A 24,353-nucleotide genomic window follows, 5' to 3' on the forward strand; every position below is an offset into this window, starting at 1 on the left:
CTATAAATAGGGAGCTTGGCCTCTCATTTTAGGTTGTTGATTCTGGAAGGTTGCCCTAGCCATATTGATTTCTCTCGTGACTTTGCCCGAGACTAAATCATTATTTGGTTAAGGTAATTTACGAAGACTGGGACATGGTTGTTGATCGTTTAGCACTTAACGAAATATGACAATAAGGTCCCAAAACCATAATCGACATCCATTATACCCCCTCATTGCACTCAATCCTTGATTAACCATAATTGGATAATCTAGGATTGATCAATTGGCGCCATCCGTAGGACACGAATAGAATTGAAATGAGAAATTCGCGTTCGTTTTAATCGAGCTATTCAACTCATTTTTTAATTCTAACCGTGTTGTTTTCTGTCTTATATTGCAGGAATAAGTAATTTGTACAACAGCAGTTGCGAGCAAAGCGAAATGACGAAGCAACAAAAGCTTTCGTTTACTAAGAAAGTTGAAAATGAGAATTTGAAAGTGCGTAAAGCGCACAAAGCTTGTGTAAGCGAAAGCTCGCCAGTAAAACTGAACAAAGAACAAGATGCGAGAATAATAAGCACAATACATAATAAAAAAGGATTTAAAAAGCGAAAAGCAGTAGAAATGTTTGAAAAATGGCAATTCGCGCCTATTACATTTCCATTTGAGCAAAGTCGCGAAATGAATGACATGCCGTTGGTCATATCGTGTAAAATTGCGAATACAGGGATCACAATTATGAAAATTCATGTTGATACTGGCAGTAGTATTGATTTGATATACGAGCAATGTTTTCGCCAATTGCCAGAATGCATCAAGGTGGAACTAAAGCCGACCGCGATATCCTTATCTGGTTTCGCGGGTGAATCTGGTTGGCCTATGGGGCAATTATCCTTAGAAATTGAATTGTGTGATGAAACAGAGGAAAAGTTGACAAGGCAAGCGCGGTTAGATTTTTATGTTATATGCGCTGCTTCGCGTTATAACATGTTATTGGGAAGATCTGCGTTGCGGAAGCTTGGCATAGTGCCATCTACAATACACGGAATGGTCAAATTCACTACCTGCAAGGGTATGGCAAAGATAAATTCTATGGCTATGCCATCGATTTGTGCGGCTATAAGCACGAAAGATGCAATTGTTTCGCATAAAATTAAAGATGATAATATGGTTGTTATAAATCCTAGGTATGTTGATCAAAAAATTAAAATTGAGACCAAGTTGAATGAAGAAATAAGAAAGAAGATTGTGCAGTTGCTGGTCGCGTATATGGATGTATTTGCTTGGAGTGAGCAAGATATGACCGGAGTTCCGCGTAATGTTGCAGAGCATAAATTAATTGCCAACCCTGCGTTAAAACCTATTGTACAAAAGCGCAGAGGAATGGCTCTAGATCGCATGAAGTGGTTGTCTGCGAAAGTTGCTAAATTGGTCAATGCGGGAATATTGCGCGAAGTAAAATATCAAACATGGGTTGCAAATTCTGTTTTGGTAAAAAAACCAGATGGTTCGTGGAGGATGTGTATAGATTTCAAGGACATAAATAAAGCTTGTCCGAAGGATAACTATCCACTTCCTGAAATTGATCTTAAAGTGGAATCTTTGCATGATTAACCCTACAAATGATTTTTGGATGCCGCAAAAGGATACCATCAAATACCAATGGCGTTGGAAGATGAAGATAAAACCGCATTCCATACTGGAAAAGGCATTTATTGTTATATCAAAATGCCTTTTGGTTTAAAGAATGCGGGAGCCACTTATCAGCGTTTAATTGATAAAGCATTTGAAGGTCAGATAGGCCGCAATCTGGAAGCTTATGTTGATGACCTTGTTATAAAAAGTAAAACGCAAGAAAGTATTTTGGTAGATATGCAAGAAACATTTGAAAGTTTGCGGAAAATAAACATGAAGTTGAATCCGTCTAAGTGCAGTTTCGGAGAAAGGGAAGGAAAGTTTCTGGGATACTATGTCACTGAGCAGGGCATACAAGAAAATCTTAAGAAAATTGCTGCAATTGAAAGCATGACCGTGCCTAAAACCATTAAAGAAGTGAAAAGTCTAACTGGAAAAATCGCGGCTTTAACTAGATTTCTTTCGAAGGCCGCGGAACGACAGTTGCCTTTCTTTCGCACTCTTAAAGGATGTTTAAAGCAGAAGAACTTTGTATGGACTGAAGAGGCTGATAAGGCATTTCAAGAAATGAAGCAATTGCTTGCTGCATTACCTACATTGATTGCGCCCGTTGATGGTGAAATATTATATCTTTACATTTCGGTCGCGAATGAAGCATTTGGCTTAGTACTTATCGCGGAAAGGAATAAAGTTCAAAAGCCAGTCTATTTTGTTAGCAAGGCGCTTGCGGGAAGTGAAATAAATTATGCGCCGATAGAAAAATTTATTTATGCGTTAGTTTTAACTTCACGGCGATTGTGCAGATACTTTCAAGGTCATCCAATACATGTTTTAACTGATTTATCGGTTAAAAATGTGTTGAACAAACCTGCGGTATCTGGAAGACTTGCCCAATGGACGATTGAGCTTGTAGCATTTGAAATATCATATATACCGCGTACATCCGTGAAGGGGCAAGTTTTGGCAGATTACCTCGCAGAAATGACGGGTGAATTAGAGGTGATCCATGAAAGAACGTAATTAACGCCACCTTCGCATGAAATCTGGGATCTATATACAGACGGTGCCTCATGTGTTGAAGGGGCAGGTGCGGGGCTAGTATTGACAAATCCAAGTGGCGAAGAGCACACGTACGCACTGCGCTTTAATTTTGATGTGACAAACAATGAGGCTGAATATGAAGCATTGCTTGCGGGATTGAATTTGGCACATAAGATGAATATAACGCAGCTGCGCGCATATGTTGATTCACAACTAGTGGCAAATCAATTCAATGGCTCTTTTGAAGCACATGAGTTGTCCATGCAGAAGTATTTGAAACTTGTGAAGGAATCTGCAGAAAAGTTTGAGTTCTTTGAATTATCACAAGTGTCGAGAAGTTAAAATAAAAAGCAGACGTGTTAAGCAAACTTGCTGCATTAGCGTTTTCGCACTTTCAAAAACAGGTGTGGGTGGAAGAACTTCCTAATAAGTCCATTGATGGAAATTTATTTGTTGCGGTTATAGAAGAAGTTGGACCAAATTGGATGGATCCTATTGTCAATTATCTGCGAAATGGTACGTTGCCAGAAGATAAAAAGGAGGCTCGTTTGGTACGCGAAAGAGCACCCATGTATGTACTTGAAAATAATATGTTATATCGTAAATCATATTTGGGACTATTAATGCGGTGTGTGGGACCCGTAGAAGCTGCAACCATTGTTGAAGAGGTGCATAGTGGATCTTGTGCTCTTCATTCAGGATATAAAACTATTGTTGGCAAGATAATGCGCATGGGCTATTTCTGGCCTACTCTATATCGTGATGTTGCGCAAATTGTTAAGCGGTGTAAAAGTTGTCAAAGACATGCACCGCAGAATCGCAAACCACGACATGATATGATTCCAATTGATTCACCATGGCCATTTTATAAATGGGCCATCGATATTGTGGGACCCTTTCCACCAGGTGCAGGAAATGTAAAGTTCCTGATTGTAGCTATTGATTATTTCACTAAATGGGTGGAGGCAAAGGCCTTACGCACAATTACTGGAGTGCAAGTGCGAAATTTTGTATGGGAATACATTGTATGTAGATTTGGTATTCCGCGGGAACTTGTAAGTGATAATGGAGCGCAGATTGCAAAAGATCCATTTTTAAGTTGGTGTGCGGAACTAAATATAATTCAAAGATTCACATCTGTGACACATCCGCAAGCAAATGGATTGTGCGAAGTCACTAACCGCGACATTGTTAGTGGTATTAAAAAATGTTTGAATGTAAAGCGGAATGGATGGGTTGATGAACTTTCAAATGTACTATGGGCTCATCGCACTACTTTCAAGAAAAGTACAGGCGAAACACCTTTTAGCCTAGTATATGGTCCGAAGCAATGATCCCCGCAGAAAACTTTGTTGAAACGCACAGAGTTGCTAATTTTGATGAAATTACGAATGCGGAAGGCATTTGTGAAAATCTAAATTTCATTGAAGAATGCAAGCTTATGGCCGCAATACGTGAGGTAAATAATAAGCAGCAAATTGCTAAGTATTATAACAAGAAGGTGCGCGCGTTAGCCTTTGATGTTGGAGAATGGGTTTTGCGTAATAATGAAGCAAGTCGTGCTGAGAAACAAGGGAAGTTGGGACCCAATTGGGAGGGACCATACCAGATAGTGGGAATTAATGCAGTAGGCTCTTATAAACTCCAAGACATTGAAGGGCGCAACATACCTAACGCGTGGCATGCTACTTTGTTGGAACGATATTATATGTAAATAACAAAAGTATGCGGAATTTTATGTGCATTCTAGTGATTCATGTTAATGTGTGTAGCAAATGAGTTTGCAATATTGTGTAAAATGAATAAAACTAAAGGTTTTTATTCATCATAATGATTATATGTCTATGCGTAATTTCAAAGTACAACGCGTTTAATACAACCATAAATGAAATCAAACAAGTGATGGAGAAGACCACTTGATGCTAAATGAAAACAATTTGACGTGTATGCGAAAGGAATTCAGTTTGTTAACTTTCTCCCAAAGTATTAGATCTAGCCATACTTGGATGCTTCGCAATAAACACAAATTTTTGCCTAAGGATCGTTTCGGCGGACTTAGAAGATTCATAATGTGCAGAATAGCACGTGCATACAGGTTGTTTCGCATAAAGTAGTTGTTTGTTATGTGCACAATAGTAAACAATGAAATTGCAAAGGATAATGCTAGTAATTATGAATGATATAATCAAAGCGCTATATAAATAAAGGCAATTGCAATTGATAAATAAAATTTTATTATAAGTTCCGCGGAAGGTACAGCAAATCATATCATTAAAACGCGCTTATAAAAGTGCTTACATAATGTGAAAGCCTATTCCTGGGTAGTTAAGTCTAAACCAATGATGTCTTCGACGGGATCATCCTTGTTTTGACTTATAGCTTCTAATTTTGGAATAGGGATAACGCAGATTCCTTCCCTAGCCAATGCGACCATATCTTCTGCCTCTTCAATATGGCAGATTAATTTCTCAATATACTCTGGCATTGGCTCCAGAAGAACAGCAATCTTGCTAACCTCTTGAAGAAATTTTACTCGTTCAAGTTGTTGTAGCGCAATCACATAAGTATCAAATTTCTGCGAAACGTCCGCAGAATCCATGATTTTTTGCCCAAGTTCAGGCAAATGTTCGCAGAGTTTCACAAAGCTAGATTCCGCGGTTGCTTTTGCGGATAAGGCTGCGGTTAGTTCAGTTTGGGTTTGCAAGAGTTTGTTTTTCATTGTGTCATGCGCGACTTGAAGGTTGTCCATTTCAATTGCTTTTTCAGACAGTTGCTTTTTTAAATCATCCACGGAATTTTTTGTTGTTTGCAATTCCGTGGTGATGGAAGAGAGTTGGGACTGTGTGATTGCGTGCTTGGTTTGTTCTTTCTTCAAAAATTCAGCAAACTTCTCTTGTCAGGACATTGCATCATATGCAGATGCAAGTGTCATATAGAAGTTCTGCGCGAAACAGTTGAATGAGTCGTTGTATGAAAGTTTGCTAAGTTTAGAGCGTAGATCATGGGGAAGTGCAAGCTTCATATGTTGCCTTTGGTCCAGTGCAGCTTCTGGAGAGGCGCATAGATAACCCTGCATGCCATCTATTTTGATTGACTTTACTGCGCTGGGAGGAGTGCGCCAGATGTCTTCATATTTGGATAAGTTGAAGGTTGGTGGAGAACTAGCCTGTGTAGATGGTGGTGGAGTAATGGATGTCTCTGCTGCAACACGTATAAGGAATATAAACTAAGAAAGAAATATTAAAATGACAGAACACTATAGCTGTTATTGGAAATACAAATTATAATATGTGACGATTCGCATTACCAGTCTCAGAAGCAGGTGGAACAACTGAGCTAGACCGCGTAAACCTCTTCGCGGATCCTGTAAGTGGAGAGGTAGCGGGTCGTTTGCTGGGAGTCCTTGTTGTTTGTTGAGCACTGGTGGTAGGAGATTTTTGTGCAGCCTTTGATGATGATTTTGACTCGGGGCTCTTAAGGCTCTCTGCGAGAAATGCTTTTGTGTCATCTTTCTTTTTGATTTCAGAAACCCTCATGATGCTGATGATGAGTAAATGTGAAAGTTGTTTGTGTGAATGAATCAATATAACAGAGAGAGAAAGTATGATGGAAAAATGATAATCAACTTCTATATATATGGAGGAAAGTATAATTTCAACGGCATAATCCCTTAACGGCTATATATGCAGATAAAAAACTCAGCAAATACAACAATAGCCGTTGTGGAAAAATAATAATACTTTTATGCCTCACTATAGTGCGTGCATCATATGCAAAAAAGGACAAACTATAAATTTTTCTTTTTTAAGAGTTTATTGTCTTACTTTTTCTGCTAAAATGTAACACAATAAACTGGGGGGACTTGATCATATACATACTTATGTATATGTATATATTTAGTGCGAAAGGCCATTTGAAGGTGAAAGCACAAGACAACAGAACCGCAGTGTGAATATGGTGGGATTGCCTAGAACATTAAAGGGTGCGAAGGCTTCTCGCAGTGTTTATGCAGAATGTCTAAGTGCCAGCACAACTTACTTCCGCGTAACTCCTAGACCTATAAATAGGGAGCTTGACCTCTCATTTTAGGCTGTTGATTCTGGAAGGTTGCCCTAGCCATATTGATTTCTCTCGTGACTTTGCCCGAGACTAAATCATTATTTGGTTAAGGTAATTTACGAAGACCGGGACATGGTTGTTGATCGTTTAGCACTTAACGAAATATGACAATAAGGTCCCAAAATCATAATCGACATCCATTATACCCCCTCATTGCACTCAATCCTTGATTAACCATAATTGGATAATCTAGGATTGATCAGCAAGATTAAGTGGGAGATTTAAAATCTCCTACTTTGTGTTATAACCCCTTAACCGGTGACATTTGTTTTCGGCTAAACAAATGTCCACCAAATTGGCTTGATTGTGAACATATTTTTTTTGCATGCATGGTTGTTTATTGTATGATTGTGGATTGTATGTTTGTATGCTACAAGTTAATCTCACAAGTTAACAACAAGCAAAATGGCAATTTAATTGGTTAAATTAGACATTAATAAACGACATGCAAAACGACAATTTAATTGGTTAAATTAAAAATGGCTAAAAGGACATTAATAAACGGTTATTAAGAACATGATAAGGATCATATATATAAAATGGTTTATATCAAGTAATTGGCTAAAATTACAAGACTTGAAAATGGATTTCAAATGAACCATACACTAAATGCATGTTGGTGTATGGCATATAAGTTTTCTCAAACTAGAATTAATGAAAACTTAAAATCCCTTATTAACAAGGCAAACAAGTTAAACGCCATCCTTTTGTGCAACACTTAAAAATATTAGGGAACTCACAATGGGATAAAGGTCACCTAACCGTTATAAGCAAACTAATATGATTAAGGTGAATTTCGCACACTTGTGGGATAAAGGTTACCTAACCACTTGTATGTTAAATTTACACGTTTACACAAGTAGGATGACTTGATTTGGGAATCATGAACTTAGGGTCACCGAAGCATGAGGAACAAATAGGCGTTGATGGAATAAATATGCCATGCAAAAGGATTGCATGATTCCATAACTTAGAAGTTGCAAAAGGATTGCAATTGTCATACAATGATTACCTAGCTAAATCAAATGACGGGATAAAGGTAACCTAACCGAAATTTGGTTTACCGTTGGATTCTAAAATTTAATAAATATCAATTGGATTTAAAGGTTATTGATTGTTAAATTAAAATTAATACTTAAACAACTTTGTCATATTTTGTAGATGGCCGCCAATAACAACAACAACATTCCAAACGCACCTATCAACTTTAACAACCTATCATTGAGGTCAATCCTCGAAAAGGAAAAACTCAACCATACAAACTTCATGGATTGGTCCTGCAATCTAAGAATTGTCCTCAAACTAGAGGAGAGGGCGTATTTGTTGGAAGACCCCATTCCCGATCAACCGGACGAGGATGATACGGAAGGCATGGCTTATTGGGAGAAATATTGCACCGATTCGGTGTAAGTTTCTTGCCTCATGCTTGGGACTATGATACCAGAACTCCAAAAGGATTTTGAGCATCATAGTGCATATGACATGATCACACAGTTAAAGGAGATGTTCCTTCAACAAGCTCGTGTCGAGCGCTTTGAAACGGTCCGAGCGCTTCATGCATGTCGGATGGACGACTCCCAATCCGTTTCATCTTATGTCCTTAAGATGAAAAGCCTAATTGATCGTGCGAACCGTCTAAAATGCAACGTGTCTAATGAATTAGCCACGGACCTTATCTTTAATTCCTTGTCAAAGAGGTTTGACACATTTGTAATGAATTACAACATGAATGGATGGGATAAGAGCATTGGCGAATTACATGCCATGCTAAAGACGGCCGAAGCGAGCATGGGTAAAATGGCTTCACCCATGTTTTTGATTAATGAAGGCGGGTCTAAAAACATAACACTTCTAAGCCGAAGGCGGCTAAGAGGAAAGGACCCGCCTACCAAGGCAAGGGCAAGGGAAAGGGGAAGATGGTTACCCCAACCATCAACAACAAGAAGCAAAAGGTTGCCGGTAAAGCTAACCCCAAGGAAGATCCGTGCTCCGGTTGTGGTGAAATGAGTCACTGGAAACACAACTGCCCGGTCTACCTAAAGGAGTTGAAGGAAAAGAGGGATGCAGGGCAAACCTCAGGTAATGTATATATGGTATACATTGAGCTTAGTATTACTTTTTCTAATACATGGGTATTAGACACAGGATGTGGAACTCATATTTGCAATTCTTTGCAGGGGTTCAAAAGAAGTAAACAACCAGCGGGAACAACAAGTCTCTTCATGGGAAATGGTGCAAAGGTACACGTAGAAGCTCAAGGAGACTTTGTTTTAAAGCTACAAACTGGGTTGGAGCTTATTTTGAAAAATGTTTTGTATGCACCTGATTTATCTCGAAACATTATTTCTGTATCCCGTTTGAAACAATGTGGTTTTAATCTTAATTTCATTAATGATGATATCCATGTTTCTTTAGATAATGTGTTCTATTTTAAGGCTTCGCCTTTGAATGGTATTTATGAATTGGTTCATGATGACACATCATACAATAGCTCAATATACCATGCAAACACCAAGAAACTCAAAAGGGATTTGAGTGATTCCTACTTATGGCATTGTCGCCTTGGTCACATAAACAAGAACCGAATGCATACACTTCAAAAGAATGGACTTTTGAAATCAAATGAACTAGGCTCATTTGATGTATGTGAATCTTGTTTACAAGGCAAAATGACTAAAGCACCTTTCAAAGGGACCTATGAAAGGGCTAAAGACTTATTGGGATTAATACATTCGGATGTATGTGGACCCTTTAAGCCCATAACTAGGAATGGTGAAAGATACTTCGTTACTTTCATTGATGACTTTAGTCGTTTTGGATATGTCTACTTATTAAGATACAAGGACGAAACTTTTGAAGCATTCAAGGAATATCAAAATGAAGTACAAAATCAACTCAATAAGATAATCAAGGTAATTCGTACTGATAGAGGAGGTGAATACCTAAGCGATGCTTTCCAAGATCATCTTAAAGGTTGTGGGATTATCTCGCAACTTACTCCTCCCGGAACACCCCAACTTAATGGAGTATCCGAAAGGAGGAACCTAACCCTAATAGATATGGTTCGATCTATGATGGCTAGAAGCTCGTTACCTCTATCATTTTGGGGTTATTGTATATGCACCGCGGCTCGTATTTTAAATATGGCCCCAACCAAGAAAGTGGAACGAACACCTCATGAGATGTGGTTTGGAAAACCTCCATCTCTATCATACTTAAAGGTATGGGGATGTGAAGCTTACCTTAAGTGTTACGTCTCTAACAAGTTAAATGCTCGATCCACAAAGTGTATCTTCATAGGATACACCAAGGATAATATGGGATATTATTTCTATGATCCTGCTGAGCAGAATGTATTTGTTGCTCGGAAGGCTGAATTCCTTGAAACTAATTTCCTAATGGAAGGAAATAGTGAAAGGAAGATAGATCTTGAAGAGGTTCAAGATCAAGCAGATGATACACAATTGGTTAACACTAGCACTCAACATGAAAATGTTGAGAATGATAAAATGGATGATCAAAGTATACAAGACGTTCGCAGGTCTGGTAGGATTAGTAATCCTTCTGAGAGATATGGGTTTCTCATAGATGGTTGCTATGTGGTTGATTTGGATGAACCAACAAACTACCAAGATGCCTTATCAAGGATTGATAAGGATAAATGGCAGGAAGCCATGAACGCTGAGATGCAATCCATGTATGACAACCAAGTTTGGGAACTTGTTGAACAACCTACTTGATCAAGGCTAGTAGATTGTAAATGGCTTTTTAAAATGAAAACTGACATACATGGAAACTTGGATACATATAAAGCTAGACTTGTAGCAAAAGGTTTCACTCAAACTCAAGGGGTTGACTATGATGAAACTTTTTCGCCTGTGGCAATGCTAAAGTCTATTAGGATATTACTTGCCATTGCTGCTCATTATGATTATGAAATACGGCAAATGGATGTCAACACCGCTTTCTTAAATGGACATCTTGAGGAAGATGTCTATATGGTTCAGCCTGAAGGTTTTGTTGATCCGAAATATCCTAAAAAGGTATGCAAGTTAAGGAAGTCAATCTACGGATTGAAACAAGCATCTAGAATGTGGAATCATCGTTTTAATGAGGAGGCCAAGAAATTTGGTTTCATTAAAAATGGTGATGAAGCTTGTGTATAAAAGAAAGCTAGTGGGAGCACTATCATGTTCCTTGTATTATCTGTGGATGATATACTATTATTTGGGAACGATATTCCAGAAATGCAAGGAGTTAAAACTTGGTTAAGTAAATGCTTCTCCATTAAGGATCTTGGAGATGCACAATACGTTTTGGGGATTGGGATCTACAGGGATAGATCCAAGAAACTGATAGGTTTAAATCAAAGTGCATACATTAAAAAGATCTTGAAAAGGTTCAAGATGGACAACTCTAAGAAAGGTTTGGTACCTATTCAAAGAGGAACGCCTCTCAGTTCATCTCAGTTTCCTACCACGAAAGATGAACCAGAGAGAATGAAGAAAGTCCCGTACGCATCTGCTATTGGGTCAATCATGTATGCAATGATATGCACTAGACCGGATGTGTCATGCGCTCTTAGCTTGACAAGTAGATACCAGAATAACCCAGGAAACAGTCATTGGATTGCGGTTAAAAGTATATTGAAGTACCTTAGGAGGACTAAGGATATGTTTCTAATATATGGATCTGGTGAGGAGGAACTCGCTGTAAAAGGTTACGTGGACGCGAGTTTCCAAACTGATCGAGATGATTCTCGATCACAATCCGGTTATGTATTCACATTAAATGGAGGTGCGGTCTCCTGGAAGAGTTCAAAACAGGATGTTGTTGCCTTATCCACTACAGAGTAGGAATACATCGCCGCCTCATTGGCAGCTCAGGAAGCTGCATGGATGAAGAAATTCATCGACGACTTAGGAGTAGTCCCTTCCATTCAGGACCCTCTTGAGATCTTTTGTGACAACGAGGGTGCGATTGCTCAAATCAAGGAACCTCGTGCTCACCAAAAGACCCGTCACATTGAGCGGAGATTCAACTACATAAGGGATGAAGTTGAAAAGGGAAAGATATGTATTCGCAAAGTTCATACAGATCTTAATGTAGCGGATCCACTCACGAAGCTCTTACATGGTGTAAAACATCAAGGGCATGTTAGTGCGTTAGGGCTTCGATATTCTAGTGATTAGTCGTGATCTGTTTTATGTATTGTAACGAAATGAAGTAGTTCAAACTCATTAATATAATTATGGTGTTAATTTATTAATCTTGAGTCAGGTTCCTATTTTGCATATTTTATCAATGAATACGTAATTATTTTAATTCCGTAGTCGATCACATTTGTGGGAGCAAGTGTGAGGTTTAGACTATTATGAACTTGTATTGGTATACATTCACGGACTGAATGTGGGGCAAGGTTTCTACCAAGGTTCATAGATATTTGTGGGATACAAATATTAGAAGACCCGCCCTCAAGATTCACTAAATGGAGCCTTTGTGGTTGATCACATGTAATCTTGAGTAAAGGCGAATATCATTGTATCCTCTGACCTGAGATACATATTGGGTTCGGATATTTGCCAAGCATTGTGCCTTGATTCTTTCCTTCGCTATTCTGAAGTATGGTAGCTCATAAGGAAGAGCTCAGGTATAATGCAAGGTGTATATTTAGGGCGTATGTAGTCAAGATGGAATTTGTCCCTCTTATTCGTTGAGAGTCAGATGTCTATGTGACGACCCGGAAATTTCTGACCAAATTTAAACCTAATCTTTATATGATTTCGACACGATAGGCAAAATCTGTAATGTTGAGTCTCAAAATTTTTGAACTGTTTTCATACATTCATTTAACTTTGACTATTCCCGACGATTCACGAACAATTATTTGTAAATAGATATGTATATATTTAAATATATATATATATATATATATATATATATATATATATATATATATATATATATATATATATATATATATATATAATAATTTGAAATATTATATGATTTAGTTGTTAGAATTAGTTATGTAAATTTTAGATTGGATAAAAATATTTTTACTTTCTTATTTTAAGATTTAATACTCCGTTATATTACTTAGGATTGAGCGCTAATAACATGTCAACTTTTTATGATTGGTTTTACACAATTAATGACCAAAATAAATAAATGTATTTAATTTAAAAAGATGGAATTTTTCTAAATACTTTTACCCGTCACTGAGCACGATACACCATTACGGGAAAAACTGTCGTAGGGTATGACAAAATGGAAGTGAATTATTTTGGTTTCAACTCTGACGTTTTCTATTAACTACTCTTTACATTATTATTATTATTATTATATTAATATTAATATTAGTCACTATTATTAATAATACTATTATTGTTATTACTAGGTATGTGATATATATGCATATTGAATTGTGGAAAAGTAACATATCACCATCATCACATTTGACTTTAACATCCTACTCCACTAATCTCATTCTTGTTTTTGCTACATTTTTCTTGAAAATCTTATCTATTACATAATTAACAAAATGAAGGCTGCTCTCTTTTAAAAACATGGGTGTTGATTATTTAAATATGGAGTACTACATTTGCTTACTACAGTACATTTTAACTTAATATATTCACAAGTGCATGCACCAACTTTCCCACATATAATTCTTCATCTTCTCTATTAAACCACTCCTTTTCCTATTTGCTGATTACGAGTAGACCAACCCAAAACTACAAGTCTCCAACAAACCATTATGATAGCACTACCATCATCGAGGGACTACCCATTCACGTTTTTTTTCATGTTTGGTTCATCACACATAACCCTCACCATCTTCACTGAAACCCACTTATTGCTACGGTTGACTAAGACCACCACCACCCTTCTTATCACCACCGGACTCCACAAAAACCACAACAACCAAAGACTGCCGCATGCTTACTATTTTTGGGTAACTCAACAACCATCACCACCTTCTACCACTACAATCACCACCATAACCATTACCATCTATCCTCTTTCTGCTATTACTCCCCGGTTTATTATTATTGTGCAACTAGAAAACACACTTGATACACTTTGCTTCTTTCTTGCTGCTACTATTCTATCATCACCACGATCGAAACCCACTAAGAACACTAACTACTGCAACCTTCAGTTCTGCCGTTAATGTTCGAATTGCTTCTGTTTCCTGGCTCTCGATCAACCCAACAACAACACACACGCTTTCATTTTTTTTAGGTATAATTATAATAATAATAATAATTATTATTATTATTATTATTATTATTATTATATTATTATTATTATTATTATTATTATTATTATTATTATTATTATTATTACTAATATTATCATCATTATTATTAAAACAAGTACTCCGTAATTCATTTAGGGTACTAGCAGATTCCAAGAACAAACATTGAATAATCATCTTTTACAAAATAAGTATGTTAATGTTGTTATGTTACTAGAAGAATAATTAATGATAAAGAATAAGTATTTAGTGATTAAAATTATATATGCTAACAAGATAAACTTCGATCAAATGAATTAGTGGCACGCTAACGATATAGTCGAGATATTTTCCGATGATGGTCCCGGAGTGTGGGGCCCAGTCACCACTGTACACGCGTCAACACCGAGCACTAACATAGAAGTGACCCGCTTTCTTCTGTAAAAAAAAAAAAATATATCGAACAAAGTGAAACCCAAATTAGTCCGAATCTCAAAATAAATATCATCAAGTTGGTTGATTCTGTCGGAAAGACCCAACTGAATTATTTTAATTTTTCTAATCATGAAATTATTTAGACCCAACCATTGAGATAACATGGTTAGCTTGAGAGATGTTTAAGTTCATGGCTGTCCTGCTAATTTTGAGGTCCATGTTCGGTATATAAACATTTTAAAGTTTATAATACATATAAAAAGATAACATTACTAACTTATTTGATCGTTATTTAAATTCTTTGATAAATGACTTTTCAATTGTGATAAAAGAATTTTGTGATTTGTTTTATGGAAAACGAATGCATTAATATACAGGATTTTCATTTTGCCTTTTCTAAATTTTGGGCCTTATTTAATTGCACACTTTGCACTTCACCAGAGACGGCGGGGGTGTTCGGCCTGCGTATTCATATTTAACGTAGCTTTATGTATTTACAGAAGGGAAAAAGGCCCATGTGTTAAGTGTCGGTGTCGGTGTCGTCATCTGTCCGGTTCGGGGGGAGTTTTTATTTTAATTGAGGGAAGTTACGTTTTACCCCCTGAAGTTCAGGGTAGTTTTTTTTTTTGTAAGTTGGTTGTAGTTAAGGCGGAAAGAATAAAAATTGCAAGTGTGAAAAGAGGTGGGTTTAGAAGAGGTCAAATTTATTATATAACTTTCCAACTTCATTGACCGAAATTTGTGATCTATATACCATCTTTCTCCATATTAACAGTTGCAAAATTAAAATTCACAATTATAAAATTTACGGAGTAAACCTAAAAGACATAAGGAAAATACTAAGAACATTTAGAGGTGGTTTGGGATATCAAGAACGTAAAAGGCTTAAGGTGCTAAATTCCATTTTCAATTTCAAAGGTAAATTTTAACTAAACTTGAGAGTTAGTTTATTATTGTTAATGATCATGTCGGTCATATTATGTATGTATTCGTTCATAAGTCTTAGTTAAAACAAATGTTACTAGCCAGTCAAATGATTTTTGTATAACGAAATTGGAAAGTTTAGGAATCTAAATCCTTGACGTGGTAATGAATCGGGACTTTGAAACTCAATACAACACACTATAATATAATTGGTTATATATGTTCAATTGAATAAGTAATTAAATAATACATAAAATAAGACATGAGAATGGCCTGTAAATGTAAAAGGGATTATTAAATTTTCGTTTCGGTTATGAAGTTATTAGTCTAAAAGTATATCATTTAGTAGTGAATCGTGATTTAAGAATTTAAGGTATATTGGAGTTTAGTATATATAGGATTAATTATTATTATTATTATTATTATTATTATTATTATTATTATTATTATTATTATTATTATTATTATTATTATATATAAATATTAATCTTAATACATAATTAAATATATATAAATGTGCTCGATTACGATTATATGTTTTAATATATATATGATTGATATAGGTTCGTGAATCCGAGGCCAACCCTGCATTGTTCAATATAGTCATATGTATTTTTACTACAAAATACATTAGGTGAGTTTCATTTGCTCCCTTTTACTCTTTACCTTTTTGGGACTGAGAATACATGCGCTGTTTTTTATAACTGCTTTTTTAAATGCTTTTGAAATATATTTTGAACTGCGAATACATGAAATGCTTTTATAAATGTTTGACGAGATAGACACAAGCAAAACATTCCTCGAATGAATTATTATGCAGACAGAAGTTCTGCGGATTATTATTGAATTATGTGGACATGATAATTGCCACCATTGAATTATGTGGACATGATAATTGCCACCATTGAATTATGTGGACATGATAATTGCCACCATTGAATGTTATGTATCGAGAGAATGATTTTATACACAGATTATGTGTATGTTATTTTGTGCACAAGATATGTGTACGGTTACTAAGATTTATGAAAGATGATTTCGTACACGAGAAAGGTGTACTGTATTTAAAAGATATCGCATGTACATTACAGGTGGGTATAGGATTCGGGCTCATTTGTACCATGCCGGATTTAAATTTTGTGGTCTATCAAAATGATGAATTTTATTATTTTATGATAAACTTATGAACTCACCAACCTTTTGATTGACACTTGAAAGCATGTTTATTCTCATGTATGAAAGAAATCTTCCGTTGTGCATTTGCTCATTTTAATAACCATCATTTGGAGTCGATCATCGCAATGGGACCAAATGTTGGTGACTTCGTCCAGATGGATTGGGACGGGTCCTTTCAGTCTAAGGCCTAATAAACTTAAATCTAGAAGAGAGTGATCACTCTGTATCTCTTGGATTTAACATGACATCTAGGGCGAAAGGATATAATGAAAAGATTCACCTATTCATATTCGAGATGGGAACTCGAAAAGGATGATGTTATTGAATGGCACAAAGTCATAACATATTGGGGGTGATGGACGGTCGTTAGGTGGTATCCATCACTTGCATTAATTTCTTATGTTTCTCGTGCAAGTGGGAGATTGAAGGTATTTCGAATGCCCGAGAGACATATTAAATTAATGTGGCTAATGTGTTATGATCCAAGTCGGGTCATACCCAATAACACGCTTACCGACACTTTATATGTATTTAATCTTAACGATTGGGTCGTTAAATAAATACGCGACACTTGGATTTTAAAAAATTGGTTTTCTAAAATGTTATCACTTGAGATAAATTATTTGGATAATTTATATATAATTGTTTATAAGTTTAAATGATTATATTGTGTTATATTTTATAAAAGGTTTATAAAATGTAAATGTAACAAACAAATACATGTTTTATATATATATATATATATATATATATATATATATATATATATATATATATATGTTAAAAAACATTGTTTTATAAAAAAATGATGGGCATATTTTGGGGACTCCTATGCTCTCCCATGCTTGCTTTGTTTTGTTACTTTTAAGACACACAATTCCACATATGCATGTGCAACTCTTAGACCAAAGTAAGACTCATTCTTTCAAGTGATACTAGAGATCCAAGAGCTAAAAAAACTGCAAAAATTTGCTGCTGCTGTCCAGTTCAGGCCGTGGCATATTGAGCTCATAGGTGGGTTCATTATTTGATTTTTGCAAGCTCTATTCAAGTGTAAATCAAATCCTAACTAAAGGCAAGGGTGTTGGGGTTATTTCTTGGGGTATTACACACTTGAGGCTTCAAGTTAGAAGCTCCAATTCCATCATCTTCATCATCATCTTGCAACTTTGAAAACAACCCTCAACTAGCTTGTGGAGGTACATATCTTACTTCCTTGTTCTTATTTGTAAGCATATGTTCAAGACTTGATATTAACATGGAATTTAACTAAATGCATATACATATAAACATGAACTTTACTTTTGCTTCCGCTTGCTTTAACACTTTTACAAATCGGTTTTGTAATTATCTTAACCATAAGAACATGTTTTATGAACTTGTTAAATTCCATCAATAACTTCTTCATTTTAAATCCGTTTTGAGTGAATCAAATTGCTATGGTTTCATATTGAACTCTAATTTAAGAATCCAAACAGAAAAAGTATAGGTTTATAGTCAGAAATTTAAGTTACATATCAATTACTAAAGAGGTAGTCATTTCCGTCGAAAGAACGATATCTTGATGACCATTTTGAAAAACATACTTTCACTTTGAGTTTAACCAAGATTTTTGGATATAGTTTCATGTTCATATGAAAAATCATTCTCAAAGAAGAACAACTTTTAAATCAAAGTTTATCATAGTTTTTAATTATCCAAAACAAAACAGCCCCGTGTTTCACTACGACGGCGTATATCCGATTTTATGGTGTTCATCGTGTTTCCAGGTTTTAAATCATTAAGTTATCATATCATATAGATATAGAACACGTGTTTAGTTGATTTTAAAAGTCAAGTTAGAAGGATTAACTTTTGTTTGCGAACAAGTTTAGAATTAACTAAACTATGTTCTAGTGATTACAAGTTTAAACCTTCGAATAAGATAGCTTTATATGTATGAATCGAATGATGTTATGAACATCATCACTACCTCAAGTTTTCTGGATAAAACTACTGGAAATAAAAAAAATGGATCTAGCTTCAAAGGATCCTTGGATGGCTTGAAAGTTCTTGAAGCAGAATCATGGCACGAAAACAGTTCAAGTAAGATTTTCACTCGAAATAAGATTGTTATAGTTGTAGAAATTGAATCAAAGTTTAAATATGAATATTACCTTGAATTAGAAAGATAACCTAATGTAAATAACAAAGGTTCCTTGATCTTAGATGATTACTTGGAAAGGATTAGAAAGCTTGGAAGTAGACTTGCAAACTTGAAAGTATTCTTGATTTTTATGAAACTATACTTATGGAATTTATGAAGAACACTTAGAAATTGAAGATGGAACTTGAGAGAGATCAATTAGATGAAGAAAATTGAAGGATGAAAGTGTTTGTAGGTATTTTTGGTCGTTGGTATATGGATTAGATATAAAGGATATGTAATTTTGTTTTCATGTAAATAAGTCATGAATGATTACTAATATTTTTGTAATTTTATGAGATATTTCATGCTAGTTGCCAAATGATGGTTCCCACATGTGTTAAATGACTCACATGGGCTGCTAAGAGCTAATCATTGGAGTGTATATACCAATAGTACATACATCTAAAAGCTGTGTATTGTACGAGTACGAATACGGGTGCATACGAGTAGAATTGTTGATGAAACTGAATGAGGATGTAATTGTAAGAATTTTTGTTAAGTAGAAGTACTTTGATATGTGTCTTGAAGTATTTCAAAAGTGTAAGAATAAATATCAAAACACAACATGTATATACATTCTAATGGAGTCGTTAAGTCTTCGTTAGTCGTTACATGTAAGTGTTGTTTTGAAACTTTTAAGTTAACGATCTCAATTAATGTTGTTAACCCAATGTTTATTATATCAAATGAGATGTTAAATTATTATATTATCATGATATTATGATGTATGAATATCTCTTAATATGATATATACATTAAAATATCGTTACAACGATAATCGTTACATATAAGTCTCGTTTCGTAATTCTTGAGTTAGTAGTCTTGTTTTTACATATGTAGTTCATTGTTAACACACTTAATGATGTATTTAAATATCATTTTATCATGTTAAATATAGTGTATCAATATCTTAATATGATACATATATATTTAGTAGACGTTATCATAACGATAATCGTTATATATATCATTTCGAGTTTCTTAACTTGGTAATCTCATTTCTTATGTATATCACACATTGTTAATATACTTAGTGAGATACTTACTCATCATAATCTCATGTCAACCATATATATGTCTATATGTACCACAACATGTAGTTTTTACAATTTTGTAACGTTCGTGAATCGCCGGTCAACTTGGGAGATCAATTGTCTATATGAAACTTATTTCATTTAATCAAGTCTTAACAAGTTTGATTGCTTAACACGTTGGAAAAATTTAGTCATGTAAATATCAATCTCAATTAATATATATAAACATGGAAAAGTTCGGGTCACTACAGTACCTACCCGTTAAATAAATTTCGTCCCGAAATTTTAAGCTGTTGAAGGTGTTGACGAATCTTCTGGAAATAGATGCGGGTATTTCTTCTTCATCTGATCTTCACGCTCCCAGGTGAACTCGGGTCCTCTACGAGCATTCCATCTAACCTTAACAATCGGTATCTTGTTTTGCTTAAGTCTCTTAACCTCACGATCCATTATTTCGACGGGTTCTTCAATGAATTGAAGTTTTTCATTGATTTGGATTTCGTCCAACGAAATAGTGAATCTTCTTTAGCAAATTTTTTTTTTCAAATTCGAGATGTGGAAAGTGTTATGTACAGCCGCGAGTTGTTGAGGTAGCTCCAGTTGGTAAGCTACTGGTCCGACATGATCTATAATCTTGAATGGTCCAATGTAACTTGGATTTAGTTTCCCCCGTTTCCCAAATCGAACAACGCCTTTCCAAGGTGAAACCTTAAGCATGACCATTTCTCCAATTTAAAACTCTATATCTTTTCTCTTACTGTCCTCGTAGCTCTTTTGTTGACTCTGGGCGGTTTTCAATCGTTGTTGAATTTGGATGATTTTCTCGGTAGTTTCTTGTATTATCTCTGGACCCGTAATCTGTCTATCCCCCACTTCATTCCAACAAATCGGAGACCTACACTTTCTACCATAAAGTGCCTCAAATGGCGCCATCTCAATACTAGAATGATAACTGTTGTTATAGGAAAATTCTGCTAACGGTAGGTGTCAATCCCAACTGTTTCCGAAATCAATAACACATGCTCGTAGCATGTCTTCAAGCATTTGTATCGTCCTTTTGCTCTGCACATCAGTTTGTGGATGATAGGCAGTACTCATGTCTAGACGAGTCCTCAATGCTTGTTGCAACGTCTGCCAGAACCTTGAAACAAATCTACCATCCCTATCAGAGATAATAGAGACGGGTATTCCATGTCTGGAGACAACATCCTTCAAATACAATCGCTTCAACTTCTCTATTTTGTCATCTTCTCTCATTGGCAGGAAGTGTGCTGACTTGGTGAGACGATAAACTATTACAGTCCTTGGCAATTTCGTAATGAAATCCATGGTAATGTTTTCCCATTTGCATTCTGAGATTTCAGGTTGTTGTAGTAGACCTGATGGTTTCTGATATTCAGCTTTGACCTTAGAACACGTAAAACATTCTCCTACATATTTAGCAATATTGGCTTTCATACCCGGCCACCAAAAGTGTTTCTTGAGATCTTTTTACATCTTCCCCGCTCCGGGATGTATTGAATATCTGGTTTTATGTGCTTCTTTAAGTACCATTTCTTTCACATCTCCAAACCTTGGTACCCAAATTTCTCTGATCCTTTGGGTATTTCATTCTTCAACTTTCCTTCTTTTACAACCCCCTGTTGTGCCTCCTTTATTTGAGTAGTAAGGTTAGTACGAATAATTATATTCATAGCTTTTACCCGTATAGGTTCTCTGTCCTTTCTACTCAAAGCTTCAGCTACCAAATTCGCCTTCCCCGGGTGGTATCGAATCTCAAAATCATAATCATTCAATAGTTCAATCCACCCGCGTTGTCTCATATTCAGTTGCTTCTGATTAAATATATGTTGGAGACATTTGTGATCGGTATATATAATACTTTTGACTCCATATAAATAATGCCTCCAAGTCTTTAATGCAAAAACAACAGCACCCAATTCCAAATCGTGAGTTGTATAATTTTGCTCGTGAATCTTCAATTGTCTAGATGCATAAGAAATTACCTTCGTTCGTTGCATTAATACACAACCGAGACCTTGTTTGATGCGTCACAATAAATCACAAAATCATCATTCCCTTCAGGCAATGACAATATAGGTGCCGTAGTTAGCTTTTTCTTCAATAACTGAAACGCCTTCTCTTGTTCATCTTTCCATTCAAATTTCTTCCCTTTATGCGTTAATGCAGTCAAGGGTTTTGCTAGTTTGGAGAAATCTTGGATGAATCTTCTGTAATAACCAACCTATCCTAAAAATTGACGTATATGCTTTGGAGTTTTTGGGGTTTCCCACTTTTCAACAGTTTCGATCTTTGCCGGGTCCACCTGGATATCTTCTTTGTTCACTATGTGACCGAGGAATTGAACTTCTTCCAATCAAAAATGCACACTTTGAAAACTTAGCATACAGTTTTTCTTTCCTCAATATTTCTAGCACTTTTCTCAAATGTTCTTCGTGCTCTTGATCATTCTTTGAGTAAATAAGTATGTCATCGATGAAAACAATGACAAACTTGTCAAGATATAGCCCACACACTCGGTTCATAAGGTCCATGAACACAGCTGGTGTGTTAGTAAATCCAAACGGCATAACCATAAACTCGTAATGACCATAACGCGTCCTAAAAGCAGTTTTTGGAATATCATCCTCCTTTACTCGCATTTGATGATATCCAGAACGTAAATTGATTTTCGAATAAACCGACGAGCCTTGTAGTTGATCAAATAAGTCGTCAATTCTCGGCAGTGGATAACGGTTTTTGATGGTAAGTTTATTCAACTCTCTGTAGTCAATACACAACCTAAATGTACCATCCTTCTTCTTGACAAACAAAATAGGAGCTCCCCATGGTGATGTGCTTGGTCGAATGAAACCACGTTCTAATAGTTCTTGCAGTTGGCTTTGTAGTTCTTTCATCTCGCTGGGTGCGAGTCTGTAAGGAGCACGAGCTATTGGTGCAGCTCCTGGTACAAGATCTATTTGAAATTCAATAGATCGATGTGGAGGTAGTCCCGGTCATTCTTTCGGAAATACATCGGGAAATTCTTTTGCGACGGGAACATCATTGATGCTCTTTTATTCAGTTTGTACTTTCTCGACGTGTGCTAGAACAGCATAGCAACCTTTTCTTATTAGTTTTTGTGCCTTCAAATTACTAATAAGATATAGCTTCGTGTTGCCCTTTTCTCCGTACATCATTAAGGGTTCTCCTTCTTCTTGTACAATGCGAATTTTATTTTTGTAACGTACGATCTCTCCTTTCATCTCCTTCAGCCAGTCCATGCCAACTATTACATCAAAACTCCCTAACTCTACTGGTATCAAATCAATCTTAAATATTTCGCTACCCAGTTTAATTTCTCGATTCCGGCATATATAATCTGCTGAAATTAATTTACCGTTTGCTAATTCGAGTAAAAATTTACTATCCAACGGCGTCAATGGATAACTTAATTTAGCACAAAAATCTCTACTCATATAGCTTCTATCCGCACCCGAATCAAATAAAACGTAAGCAGATTTATTGTCAATAAGAAACGTACCCGTAACAAGCTCCGGGTCTTCCTGTACCTCTGCCGCATTAATATTGAAAACTCTTCCGCGGCCTTGTCCATTCGTGTTCTCCTGTTTCGGGCAATTTCTAATAATGTGGCCCAGTTTTCCACATTTATAACAAACTACATTGGCATAACTTGCTCCGACACTACTTGCTCCGCCATTACTCGTTCCGACACCATTTGTTCCTTTCGTTCTGTTAACCCCTGGTCCATAGACCTCACACTTCGCCACGCTATGACCATTTCTTTTATATTTGTTGCAAATTTGGTGCAGAACCCCGAGTGATAGTTTTCACACCTTTGGCATAGCTGCTTCTGATTGTTGTTGTTGTTGTTGTTGTTGTTGTTGCGGTTGTTATTGTTGTTGGGATGATTGTTGTAGTTGTTGTTGTTGTTGTTGTGCCGTTTGATGTAGTTGCGATTGATGTTGCGATTGTTGGGATAGTTGTTGTTGTTTTGGTGACTCTTATCACCGTTTTTCTCCCACTTTTTTTTTGACTAGCTTCATGTTGGCCTCTTCGGCCGCCTGTTCTTTAATTCTTCCCTCAATCTGGTTCACTAGTTTGTGATCCATTCTACATGCCTTTTGTATGGAGGCAGGCTCATGTGAACTTATATCTTCTTGGATTCTCTCCGGTAACCCTTTCACAAACGCGTCGATCTTTTCTTCCTCATTTTCGAACGCTCTCGGAGACAATAGGCACAATTCTGTGAATCGTCTTTCGTACGAAGTAATATCGAATCCCTGTGTTCGTAACCCTCTAAGTTCTGACTTGAGCTTATTGACCTCGGTTCTGGGACGGTACTTCTCGTTCATCAAGTGCTTGAATGCTGACCACGGTAGCGCGTAAGCAGCATCTTGTCCCATTTGCTCTAGATAGGTATTCCACCATGTTAACGCAATACCTGTGAAGGTATGCGTAGCGTACTTCACTTTGTCTCCTTCAGCACACTTACTTATGGCAAACACCGATTCAACTTTCTGAAATGTCCCGTTCATATTGATTATAAACGTTC

General features: G+C 36.1%; 1 protein-coding gene across 1 annotated transcript; it reads left to right on the top strand.

Moving 5' to 3' along the window:
- Positions 1-423: 423 nt before the first annotated feature.
- On the top strand, positions 424-1,596 carry LOC139898713 (uncharacterized). The gene has a single exon (XM_071881479.1). The coding sequence runs from the start codon at positions 424-426 to the stop codon at positions 1,594-1,596; it is 1,173 nt and encodes a 390-aa protein (XP_071737580.1).
- Positions 1,597-24,353: the final 22,757 nt, after the last annotated feature.

This window comes from Rutidosis leptorrhynchoides, chromosome 1 (genome assembly GCF_046630445.1).
Source record: "Rutidosis leptorrhynchoides isolate AG116_Rl617_1_P2 chromosome 1, CSIRO_AGI_Rlap_v1, whole genome shotgun sequence".
Lineage (NCBI taxonomy): Eukaryota > Viridiplantae > Streptophyta > Magnoliopsida > Asterales > Asteraceae > Rutidosis > Rutidosis leptorrhynchoides.

Coding starts and splice junctions, on each gene's coding strand:
- LOC139898713 (XM_071881479.1), top strand. CDS start 424: ATGACGAAGCAACAAAAGCTTTCGTTTACTAAGAAAGTTGAAAATGAG.